The following is a 13,095-nucleotide window of genomic DNA, read 5'->3' as shown; positions in this document are numbered from 1 at the left end:
ACGCCTAAGAGGTAATGACTGGTCAATTGGCTCAACAATAATTTCTTCCTCGGGTTGAGTGCCAGTGTTAGAGGTTCCTTCATCACATGAATCTTGAATTTCTTCAAGATCAATTATGCGTCCACTGTCCTCTTTGCATATTAGTTCCCTCTCGTAGAAAACTCCCCTTCGTTCTATATAGACCACGTTCTCACTAGGTCTGTAGAACAAGTATCCAAAGGGCTTTTGTGGGTAGCCGATGAAAATACACTGCTCACTTCGAGGTTCAAGCTTGTCGTGAGTCTCTCGTCTAACTAAAACTTCACAGCCCCAAACTTTGATATGTGCCAACGAGGGAACCTTCCCTGTCCACATCTCGTGAGGTGTTTTGGCAACCTTCTTTGTCGGGCCTAGATTAAGGATATGGGCGGCAGTCTCTAAGGCATACCACCTGAACGATATCGGAAGCGAAGCTCGACTCATCATGGAACGAACCATATCCAACAAGGTTCGATTACACCTCTCAGCCATACCATTTAGCTGCGGTGTCTTAGGAGATGTCAATTGTGAAACAATTCCACATTCCTTGAGGTAATTGTAGAACTCGATATTAAGATACTCATCACCCCTATAAAATCTGAGTATCTTGATCTTCCTGCCCAATTGATTCTCGACTTCATGTTTAAACTCTTTGAACTTTTCAAAGGTTTCTCACTTATGCTTGATTAAGTAGATATATCCATATCTGCCATAGTCATCGGTAAAAGTCACATAAAATCGATTCGCATTCCTTGTGGCGGATCTGAAGGGCCCACACATATCGCCGCGTATCAGATCCAACAATCCCTCACCTCTTTCACAAGTACCAGTAAAAGGTGATTTATTCATCTTTCCAAGCAAACAAGACTTGCATGTATCATCCAACCTAAGGTTAAATGATTCCAACACTCCATCCTTTTGGAGTTGGGCAATGTGCTTCTTGTTGACATGTCCAAGATGACAATGCCACAAACATGTTTTGTCTAAACCATTAGACGAATCAATGTGTAACACACTATTTCCTAAATTGTCTACAACCATCACAGTTTCATATACACCATCACAAGGCAATGCTTCAAAATAAAATAAACCATTATAATAAGAATTAATAGAACCAATTTCATTATTAAATGAAAATCTAAAACCTTGTCTGTACAAACCATGAAAAGAAATAATATTCCTCGTCATTTCTGACGAGTAGCAACAATTGTTCAAGTCTAAACCAAATCCAATACTAAGCTTTAAAGAATAAAAACCGATCTTGGTAACAGGTGACGATCTCCTATTGCCCATTATTAGGTTTATCTTCCCAAGCTCCACATTCCTACGTTCTCTTAGTCCCTGCAAGTCAGACCAATGTGAAAACCACATCCTGTATCAAGGACCCAAGAATTAGAATGCGATGAATTTTTAGACAAAATAGTGTAAATACCTACCGATGAAGGCTTGATCTTGCCATCCTTAATGTCCAGCAGGTACTTAGGGCAACTTCTCTTCCAATGCCCTTTGTCTTGGTAGTAGAAACAAATTGTATCTTTTGGATCTGAGGCAGGGGGAGCAGAACCGGACTTTGCTTTGGATCCACTAGAAGAGGACCCATCATGAGACTTTCCCTTCTGGATTTGCTTAGATGGAGTTTTCCTCTTTTCCCATTTCCTTTTCTAATAGCCAAGACTGGAGCAGCAGTAGGAGTAGGAGTGGATTCGATACTTTTCCCTTTTAATCCACTTTCAGCAGTTCTTAGCAGGCCTTGAAGTTTGCTTAATGTGACTTCCTCATTTCTCATATGATAAGTCATTGTAAACTGATCATAGCAAGGAGGCAAAGAGTGTAAGACTATATCAATAGCCAACTCTTCATCAAAGTTCACATTCAACTCCAATAGAGGGTCCACATAGCGCTGCATCCTTTTCAGGTGGGCCGTGATGGACTCTCCATCTTTCATCTTGGTGGTGATGAATGACCTGACTATTTCGTACCTCTCTTGACATGCTCTTTGATGGTACTTCTCCATCAAGTCCTTGCACATCTCGTAAGGCCAATAGTCCTCGTAGAACCGTTGTAGCTCAGGAGTCATAGTGTCTACCATAATGCAAGACACTTTAGTAGCATCTTTGCAGTGAGCCCTATACTCAGCTATTTCTTCAGGAGTTGCTTAGATTTCATCTATCTCGTTCAACTCCTTGTCGAGGACGTATTCCTTGTCCTTGTAATGCAGGGCCATTCAGATGTTTCAGATCCAATCATTGAAATTGGAACCATCGAATGTTATCTTTGCGCAAATGTTCAAGAGCGAGAAAGAGTTAGCATAGTTGTTGGAGGAACCGGAAACGTTGTTGGAAGTTGACATCTGCAAAAGAAGAAGGACAAATTTTGATTAGATAATGAATCCTTAATATGACACTCAAAATGAAATATTAAGGCTAGGACCCAACACAATAATTCACAATTCGGAATAGGGATGCCGTAATCCAATTGTAAATTATTTGAAGGTAGGTAAATGGTGATTTACCAATTCCACCACGAAAAACGAAATTAAAAAAAATAGGTTTTAAATGAAATGAAATTCCTAGATTCTTTTAGATCCATTGAACTATTCAATGACATGTTTAATCTCGATTATGCCCTTCAAGTTTCTGATTGGGATACCGAGGATCACAAACAAAGTGTGAATGACCATGAAAATTAGCTTGATACTCTCGATGTCATTTACCACCAAATCAATGTGTCGGTTAACCACACATGCTCCATTGATCAATGATAATTTACGAGTTACCCATTGCCACTCATTGTTAGTCCAAGTTAGTGTGCCGGTTGACCACACACACTCCACTCACGACTTGATAAAGTGCAATGTGCAATTTCATGGATTAGCATCAAATCCACATTTTCCTAAAGTAACTAAGATTGAGAATTTATAAAAACATTTAGTTACTTTATATTTATCATTATACTTGTTAATGAAGATTAATGTCTTATCCTACCCGTTGGGCTAACGACCCTCCACCAATCAAGGAAGCGGTGGGTGAGAATGGACACTCATTCAACCGTCATTTTTCTAGACAGTTTTCTTATACCCCCTTATAGATCGGCTTCGTGAATGAGGCCTACTAACAGTAAGACTGACATCTTATATATATATATATATATATATATATATATATATATATATATATATATATATATATATATATATATATAAGTTTTAATATTATAATAGTATAAGGGTGTATTTTAAACTTTTAAAATACTAGGGTTTTAGAATTTAATATTTCAAAATTAAACTTTTAATTAAATTTTAAATTCCAAAACTAAAGGGTGTAATTTGAAAGTTTTCAAAATTACTAGATCAAATTTTAAATAATTAAATTAATTAAATAATTTTGCTATTATCTTAAAATTTGACCAAATAAATCTTATCTGATAAGAAAATCATATTACCATTCAGAAAATTCAATTTAAGGCATTAAAAACGAATTATGGTAATTATCCTAAATCAAACAATATATGAAAATCGAAAAATCAGGCATCTGACGAGTCAACTCATCGAGTCAGGCCATGAACTCGTTGAGTTGCTCCAACTCGTCGAGTTCCTCAATGAACTCATCGAGTTCAGCAGACAGAATGTGAATTCTGTTTGCTTCAGCTTTGGACAATTCACAAAAGCATCAAATTCAATTGAAAAACATCCAAGGCTCTGATACCACCGATGGGGTTTGAGCATAACAACATCCTATGTGTTCATGTAACCCTAATTGCTTTGTATCTAAGTTTTTCACTAATTGAGCACGCAAAAGAAATTCCAAAGCAATAACCTTAGATCTAACATATAAAATTCAAAATTCACATATGAAAAGGGTTATGAAGATTACCTTGTTTGTCATATTGCAATAACACGAATTCCTAGCTTGATCTTGACCTTTGAAAGCTTTAGTGTCCCAAATGTTGCACCTCTAATGGCTCACAAACACTTGTAGCAAGAGGATGAGAAGGAGAGAGGAGAAGACACTAAGAATTTTGGCTAGGGTTTCTTCAAGGAAGTAGTAGTCGAAAATCCTTGGTGAAGGGGTCCTTAAATAGCTGAGGCTACTAGGATTTTTAGGTGGAAACCCTAATCTCTTGCTTAGGCCCTAAGCAGTCCATGGACTTCCCATTCTAGAGGCCTTGGACGAATTCTATAGGGCCTCCCTATAGATTTCGTCCACTCCATCCAAAAGGAGTCCAGCAGCCCGGTTTTGCAACTATCAATGATTTGCAAAACAGTCCCCGTTTTTTTAATCAGTTCTTTTGATCATAAAATTAATTCCAAATTAATTTATGATCAAATACTTATTAAATAATATGATTTCTAATTAATATATTGTTCTCATAATATATTAATAAATCATTTATTAACCTCTCTCTCCATAAGTCATCCTGTCAAGTTGCTAAAGTGAAGGCACCCCAAAAGGATCATGCTACTATCAAATCAAATTCATATCAATTATAGTTATGTGCTTAGACACCTAATCCAACAAGTATCACTTTCATCCCCTCCATTTTGTAAATTTTCATGTTTATCCACATAGTATACATAATCCGATTTCCCTTAATATTTCCGTTCGTTAACCTAAAAAAATAAATTTTATGTACTTATTTTTATGTATGTGCGGTATAAATTTAATCTGGTTAACATTTCGACGTAAATTTAGAACTTTTGTTCATCAATTTGAACAAAATTAAACAAGCTGTTTTTTTTATCTATGTGTCGGTATAAATTCGAGTTTGTTTACATTTTGACGTAATTTTTTTGCATTTTTGTGCTTATTTTTATGTATGCTTCTTACTTATAAGTCAGGTCATATAAAATATGTTTTTTTTATTTGATTAAAAAATTACTTACTTATTTTGATATACGTGTCGTTACAAATTTCAGTTTCTTTACGTTTCGTGCTTATTTTTATGTATGTTTCTTACGTATGAATTTGGTCACATATAATACGTTTTCATTCGACAATATATACTAGAGTTAGTCAGTGGTGTCAACCTTGTATATTTATACACCAACAAATGCAAATGTATCTAACTTTTATCAACATCGTCAAAATTCAACTTATAAAACGGATCGACGACGTAGGCAAAATCCTAGTTTATGTCGATTTGCAATTGCATACCGAATCTAGTAACAATTGGGATGAATGAAGCATAGTTGTTAATAGTTTGTAATAATTAGTGAAGCAAGACCCATCGGTAATGTAAAATAATATTGAAATATTGGCTTTATCAGCGGCACCTAGGGCCTAATTTTATAATGTGTGAAATTCTAAAGATAAAGGGACAAAGGATTGCAGGCATGTGGCCGACAATAATGCAAGAAACGGAAGTAACATCTGGATTTTGAGATGATTATTTATAACTAGTTTATTATATATATGAAAGATATAGTTATAAAATTAATTAAAATTTTATCATAAAAATTAAAATTATTAATTAATTATTTTAAATAAATTATTAATTAAGAAATATTATTAATCAATTATTTTAAATAAATTATATCAGCTTATAATATGTATTAATTTTATTTTATTTTTTTTTCTAATGTTATTAATTTAATATAGTTAAAGTGGGAAATTTATAATTTTAAATTTGAAATGAAGAATCAATAGGTTGAAAAGTAATATTACATTAATTAGAAGGTTTAATAGGGTGATACATGACAAAAAAAATAATAAATTTATTCTTTTATTAGAATAAGGATTTTATGAATTTGATGGTAGAAACATATGTTCATTAAAGTACAAGTTGTGTACATTCCATGAAAAATGTCTTCGATGCATGAGAAGTAATTATAAATCTCATGTATAAATGATATAATACATGTAGAAAACTAGAACAAAAGCAGTTAATATGTGCATAGACTGGAATTGCTATTTAAAGACAGTTGCATATCCTTGATATAGACATATGATGGGTTTTTTTTAGAAAAAATGGGACAAATTTGTTCTTAAACTAGAAGAATCTAAGAACTCACATTATCACATGTTTCATATGGAACAATAAGTTCAGTAAATTTGTAAATTTGTATTATGAAGAACTTGATGAAACTATCTAATATAATGATTCATGTTTATAGTTGGACTTGTATCTTGTAGCCAGTGAATCATCATGCAAACAAAGCTCTAACAAAAAGCTTATAATTAAATATAATGATTCATGTTCACTGATAACCAAGTTCTGCCGGACACCTTCATCAAACTCATACTCTTGATCTCAACTCTGATGGAGCCTTTATGGAATTTGCAACATCGATCACAAAGCGATATCTAACATCAGATTTCAAGAGACGATCCATGGCTGTATTCACATAATCTATTGGGATAACCTCTATATCTGCTGTTATTCCATGTTTTGCACAAAAATCAAGCATCTCTTGAGTCTCTTTCAGTCCTCCAATATTACTACCTCCAACAATCTTCCTCCCTATCAATTTTTAAACCATTACTCTAGAATTTATACAATTAAACAACCAATTTCGAAACAAGTTAGATATATGGAGTCTTTGAGTCTAAGAGAGAGGCACAATTCAACATATAAAGAGGTAGTTAGGACAAATTGATTTGAGATTAAACTAGACGTGTGTCGATCCCTACATTTGAGGTATTACACCTACGGGTAGAAATCGGTCATGTTGGATTCGGGTTGACATGTTTAATTAAAAGGGTTGAGATTTTCCAACTGTTAAATAAACTACTTGTTCAGGTTGGTCTGTTTATTATTTTCATAATAAAACATGTTAAATAAATAGGATTGAACCGTGTGAAAATACGAGAAATCAAATACAAGTTTATGAATTGTGTTCTATTTTTATTTATTAGATATAAAACAATTCTCTATCCATACTAAATTAAATAAAAAATAAAAAATGATTATTATAACTAAAATATTGACAAGGCTAAAATAGACCGTGTTTTAAATGGGTTTGGTTGAATCACTTTTTGTCGGCACAAGTTAAAGCATGTAAAATGGAGATTGAATGAAAAAGTTGAATGATGTGACAAATCTAGTAGTAATTCAATGAATGAAATTCTACCAAATCCTTCATTGACATTAAAAGAATTTGGAGTTCATTGAACCCTTCGATGGAAAAAATTATAATAATAAGGTTTTCTAATACTTAAATAAATGTTTAAATATGGTCCATTGAACTTTGTAAGTTCACTGCATTATATGGAAAAAAAAAGGTAAAGAGTTATATAAAATATATAATGATAATGCGGAAATACATTGAACTTTATAAAGTTCAATACATTGTGGATGCTCTTACACCATGGGTGTTATACCATATTAGATACGTGGAGTCCGTGATTATCTCTCGAATAGAACCCTCAGAGAGAGGCAATACTATGTATAGACAATGTGTCACACCAACATGGCCTTGACATGAAGTGATGGCCGATGTGATTTGACCAAACATGTATTCAATCCTAGAGATTACGTGCTAGACCCGGATATTAATATGTGAAGTCCTTCATATGCTCTTGATGAGAGGTTCTAAAGTAGGCCTGACAATCGTGTCGTGTTCGGGTTGGCGTGTCGCGGGTTGGCGGGTCAAAATATGTCAACCCAAACACGACCCATTTAAATATACAGGTCACGGGTTGGCGGGTTTGGAACATAAACCCATAAATGACCCGCCAACCCATTTATTTATACGGGTTCACAGGTTGGCGGGTTCGTGGGTCAGATTTGGGTTCGTGGGTCCGAATTTTAGACATTTAAGTCTTAAACATCCGGATGAAAATTAAAAACATTCATAGAAACATGTTACAGACTTAGCCTTATAGGTTACGACTTACGACCTTAGACCATCTACCACGAGTCAAAATGGTCTATGAATCAATGGTATACATTATATAATACTTATTAAATATTAATGCTTGATACATAAATACATTTAAAAATAAAATATTTTTTTTATTTAGAATATAAACGGGTTGGCGGGTCAACCCGTTTATTTTTTGAGAAACCCATATATGACCGTTTAATAAACGGGTTGGCGGGTTGACGGGTTAGCGGGTTGGCGGGTTGAAAAACTCAACCCAAATCCATTTATTTCGTGTCGTGTCGCGGGTCGTGTCGCGTGTCGTGTCGAGAATTGTCAGCCCTATTCTAAAGGGAGAGAGCGACATAGAAAAGATTCTGACATAGAAAAGATTCTAAACATATATAGAGGCAGATGGGACTGTACGAGCCAATGTGGGATTGACACCAAAAAAAAATATCGACCAAGTTAAGCTAAAGTAGTTACCTAAGACCAAAGGAAATGCTGGTAGCTCATGTGGCACCCCGGGCATACCAACAAGAACAAGCTTTCCATCAGTTTTCAGAATATTAAGAAACGGCACAATCGGATGAGATGCAGAAACTGTATCTAAGATACCATCGAGCGTTCCAGTAGCAGCCTACTCACACAATCAATAAACTCAAGTTAAGCAAATATATAAATAATTAGTTTATGCAAAAAGGATTATTCTTTTAGCCCACACCACCCCTAACCCCAGCTATATCAAGATCATCTAATCCACATTGGAATTGATATTCAAACCATTGACCACTGGAAACAAATAATTTGTTCCAAGTAGTATATAAAGTATAAGGGGGTGTTTGGCTAAGCTTATGAGTTTTCATAAACACTCTTCAACTTATAGCTTATAACTTATAAACTAATAAATTAAGAGGGAGTTACTTATAGATTTTGACTTATTTCCGGTGTGACACCTTGATAAGTTATTTCTATCCAAACACTTATTTTAACTTATACCGGTGTGGAACTGGTAATAAGTTAAAAAAGGAGCTAAATAAGCTTAGCCAAACACCCTCTAAATGAAATTAGATGAAATTAGGAGTGCCATTTACCTGCATTTGGTCCATGTCTTTGCTAACTATGAAATGATCAGCTTTAAGTCCATGGAGCGCTTCCTCCTCCTTCTCTGGGGTCGTACTAAAAACCGTAACTTCTGCCCCCAAAGCCTTGGCTATCTTTACTGCAACATGACCGAGTCCACCAAGACCAACTATCCCGATCTTCATACCAGGCTTGTCAAGTCCGTAGTGTCTGAGGGGGCTGTAAGTTGTGATCCCAGCACATAGCAATGGTGCACCGGAGTCAAGTGGCAAATTGTCTGGCCAATGCAACACGAAGTGCTCATCAGCAACCATGTGATCAGAGTAGCCACCGTATGTGATTGTGCCATCGGAATAATTAGGAAAAGCATAAGTGAAGGTCATCTTCGGGCAGAATTGTTCAAGATTGTTAGAACAGCTTTGACATGATCTGCATGATCCCACCAAGCATCCAACACCGACTGTTTCTCCAACTTTGAATGTCTCTACTTTGCTTCCTACTTCTGTGACCACACCCACAATCTCATGCCTTCATTTGTCATCATAAGATCGATAAATATATGCATACACACAAATTCATATTGTAACAAAAAAGGAAGGATAGAATTTGTACCCTGGAACTACCGGATAAGTAGTCACTCCCCATTCGTTCTTGGCAAAATGAAGATCAGAATGGCAGATTCCACAATACAAAACTTTGAATCTCACGTCTTTATCCCCTGTAGCTCTGTAACAAATCAATGACAAATGACGTCACACAAATAACTTTACTTTTCAACTTACACTAGTCAAAGCAACCATTCTTGGTAGTGGAATCAAAATAGGAATGATAGAAAATAAAACTAAAAGAACCAGTTGGATTTGTAGTCTCTGAAGTGCTTACCTTCGGGAGAAGGTGAGGGGTGAGAAGGTTCCAGAAGTGTCGCGGGCAGCATAACCGTAGGCCTTGATGGGATGCTCTGTCTCTGGTGATTTCGCCATGTTTGAAGCTTAGATTGATGCAGCAGAAGCAGATGCAGTGAAGAGAAGAGAGTGTGTGTGTGTGAGGTACTTATAGCCAGGCTGATCATTCAAACCGACGTTTAATAAGGTCAGACTAACGAGGTTGCTCGTCAAAGTTGTCGTGCTAATCTGCCTAGTGGCGTGCGGAAAAAAGAAAGAGGTCACGTCCCGCATTTACTTTAAATTAATCATATAACTTCCAAACCATTTGCCGTTGGAGCATAAACACCTCATATTTTTTGTATGGTTAGTCTTGGAAAATATATATTTTATCGTGCGTTTATAACGATATATTCTTATATAAAATATATCTTATACTTGTTAAACTAAACTTACCGAACTTCCCACTAATTAATATTTTACTTTTTAGGTGTTAATATTCTTATTGATAATTAATATTTACAGATTTGTATATAAACATTTTTTTTTCTTTTTGCATAACAAGGATAAAATCATATGAGTAAAGTTTGTATATCAATAAAAAAAACATATTGGATTTGGCAAACGATCCCAAAAAGGATCGAGGCACGTGGTCGGCCAAGCCAAGAGATATATAGTCCTAAGCAATATAATAGAAGTTATGAACAGTACAACATTCTCCCACTTGACATAATAATGACACTGTACTAGAAAGATAGTCACAAATATCATTACCAGACATGGGTATTAGTGTATATTATTTGTCTATAGTGTATATTTATATTTAGCCCAATTTGAGCTTATTTCTGTTGTATACCACTAGCCCGTTTATGGCCTTATTGATTTTGTATTCTTAATATATTTGGAATGGGGAGTGATTCTTACGCTGCAACTAGGGGTGGCAACTCTCGACCTAACCCGTAACCCGACACTGACCCAATCCGAAAATAGACGGGTTTGGGTTGAGATTTTTGGCCCGCCAACCCGTCAACCCGCCAACCCACCAACCCGTTTATTTCATGGGTTAGGTTGGGTTTGCGGGTCAACCCGCCAACCCGTATATATATATATATATATATATATATATATATATATATATATATATATATATATATATATATATATATATATATAGTCAAGATCAAATAAGAAGGAAATTTTTGGTAGGAAGGTAAGAAGTTTTTTTTTTACATATTTTTTTCGCGAACAAACAAAATGAATCATTAGATGATTCATTTGTAAGATGATTCACAGGAAAAAATTATCAAAAAAACATCTCGATGATTCATTTATACAATGATTTTGTTGTTATTCACTAAAATTGTCATAAAAATGAATTTTTTCTTAATTTACTTAAAAATGAATCATAAAGATGTTTTTTTGGGAATTTTTTCTTGTGAATCATCTTACAAATTAATCATCTAGTGATTCATTTATTTTGTTCGTCAAAAAAATATGTAGAAAAAAAACTTCTTACCTTCCTACCAAAAAATATTTCTTACCGGATCTATATATATATATATATATATATATATATATATATATATATATATATATATATATATATATATTAAATTTAAAAAAATGATATATTTAATTATTAATGAAATTTGATTTCCATTCGTATTCATAATATTCTGTATCATTGTATTCTTTCTGTATTTGTATGTGACTAATCTGCATTTGCGGTTCGTTAATCAGAAAAAGAAAAAATACATGTCGTTATTTTCACGAGTTACGAACGAAGAACACATCCACTTTCTATGAATATTTTCATTTTTCATTTTTATTTGGATGTTATTGACTTTATGAATTTATGTTGAAAACCTTTTTTTTATGTTAATTATTTTAATCATTTTATGAATTTAAGTTGAAAAAACCTCATTTTTTAAAATGTGTTGCTTATTTATTAAACGAGTTATATGGGTTGGGTTTGACCCATTAACTTGTGAACCTGCGAACCCATATACTTAAACGGGTTATATGGGTTGGGTTGGGTTGAGTTTTCCAACCCACCAACCCGTCAACCCATATATTATATGGGTTGGGTTAAGTTTATGTTTTCTGACCCGACAACCCGTCAACCCGTGACCCGCCAACCCGAACCCAACCCAATTGCCAAGCCTAGCTGCAACTTCACCTTTATTTAAATCTATAATTCCACACATATTTGTAAAATCTTTTAAACTACCTTTTTTCCTACACTTGTGTATATGCTTCCTATTTAATTGCATGTTCGATAAAATTAACTGGTAGCAAATAGCGTGTAGCAGATAGCTGGTAGCTAGTAACATTTTGTTAAATAGTATGTGAGATAGCTTTTACATTTGGAGCGTTTTATTTAAACTAAATGCTAAAATCTTATAGTGTAAATCCGTTTAGAAAGTGAAAGATTCACCCTCATTTTAATAATTATTTTTTTCTTTTTTAATTACTTTTTTTATAAACATATTAATAAATATAACTTCAAATTAATGCGTATTAAATCACAAATAAAATATTGTCCAATAAAAATATTTAAACTAATATATATCAAATTAGGGATGAATACTTAGTACTAAATTTCGATCCTGTGTCGATGCATAATTTAAACATATGAGACGGTACGTAGTACTTCAAAATCATGAAATTCAAGATTCGGAATTGTCGGCATCAATGTTAGTAGCGAAAACCAGTACAGATAATGTTAGTTCGGTTTGCTACTTGATATTGTTTTTCACCCATTTCGGCATTTGGGATTGTCGGGTTGGTACTGGTGATGCTCATCCCTATTTCAAATATTTAAAGTACTAACATGTCATATCAAAAATCTCTTACAGTTTGAGAGTGGGTTGAAGATGAACGATTGAAGGGATAATATTTTGTGATTTGATATGCATTAGTATGAAGTTCTAATCTTTTGTTAAGTGGTTGATTACATAACAGTTTTTATCTAATTAACATGTTTAAAACATCTCTTTAAAAATAAAGATGATAGTATAAAGAATGATCAAATAAGAAAAAGAAAAATAAGTCTCAAAAGAAATTAAAATGAACTTTTAATCCGTTAAAAAAAATAAGTATTAAAAAAATTAAGTATAAAATAATAGTTGTGTAAATAATTTTTTTTTGGAACCGCAGAATATTATTAAAAACTAGCAAGGAGCTAGAAAACGAATTACATCAAAATAGTTGCAGAAATAGGATTATGAAGCCAAGAAGACCAACTAAGTTTGGCTTTTGTACACATATTTGAAATCTAATAAAAAGACTTAAAAACAACATCATCAAAAA

The 13,095-nt window shown here is 33.8% G+C and overlaps 1 protein-coding gene across 1 annotated transcript; it reads right to left on the bottom strand.

Annotated features, from left to right (window-relative positions):
* Positions 1-6,058: 6,058 nt before the first annotated feature.
* On the bottom strand, positions 6,059-9,961 carry LOC145166563 (mannitol dehydrogenase-like). Its single transcript, XM_079085569.1, has 5 exons — positions 9,785-9,961; positions 9,515-9,628; positions 8,914-9,430; positions 8,306-8,459; positions 6,059-6,477 (listed from the first exon to the last, which is right to left on the bottom strand). Exons 1-5 carry the CDS (start codon positions 9,880-9,882, stop codon positions 6,254-6,256), a joined length of 1,107 nt encoding a protein of 368 aa, XP_078941695.1. The 5' UTR covers positions 9,883-9,961; the 3' UTR covers positions 6,059-6,253.
* Positions 9,962-13,095: the final 3,134 nt, after the last annotated feature.

This window comes from Lactuca virosa, chromosome 3 (assembly GCF_052849685.1).
Source record: "Lactuca virosa cultivar CGN04683 chromosome 3, Lactuca_virosa_CGN04683_v6, whole genome shotgun sequence".
In the NCBI taxonomy this organism is placed as follows: Eukaryota; Viridiplantae; Streptophyta; class Magnoliopsida; order Asterales; family Asteraceae; genus Lactuca; species Lactuca virosa.
This window is presented reverse-complemented; position numbering and strand designations above follow the sequence as displayed.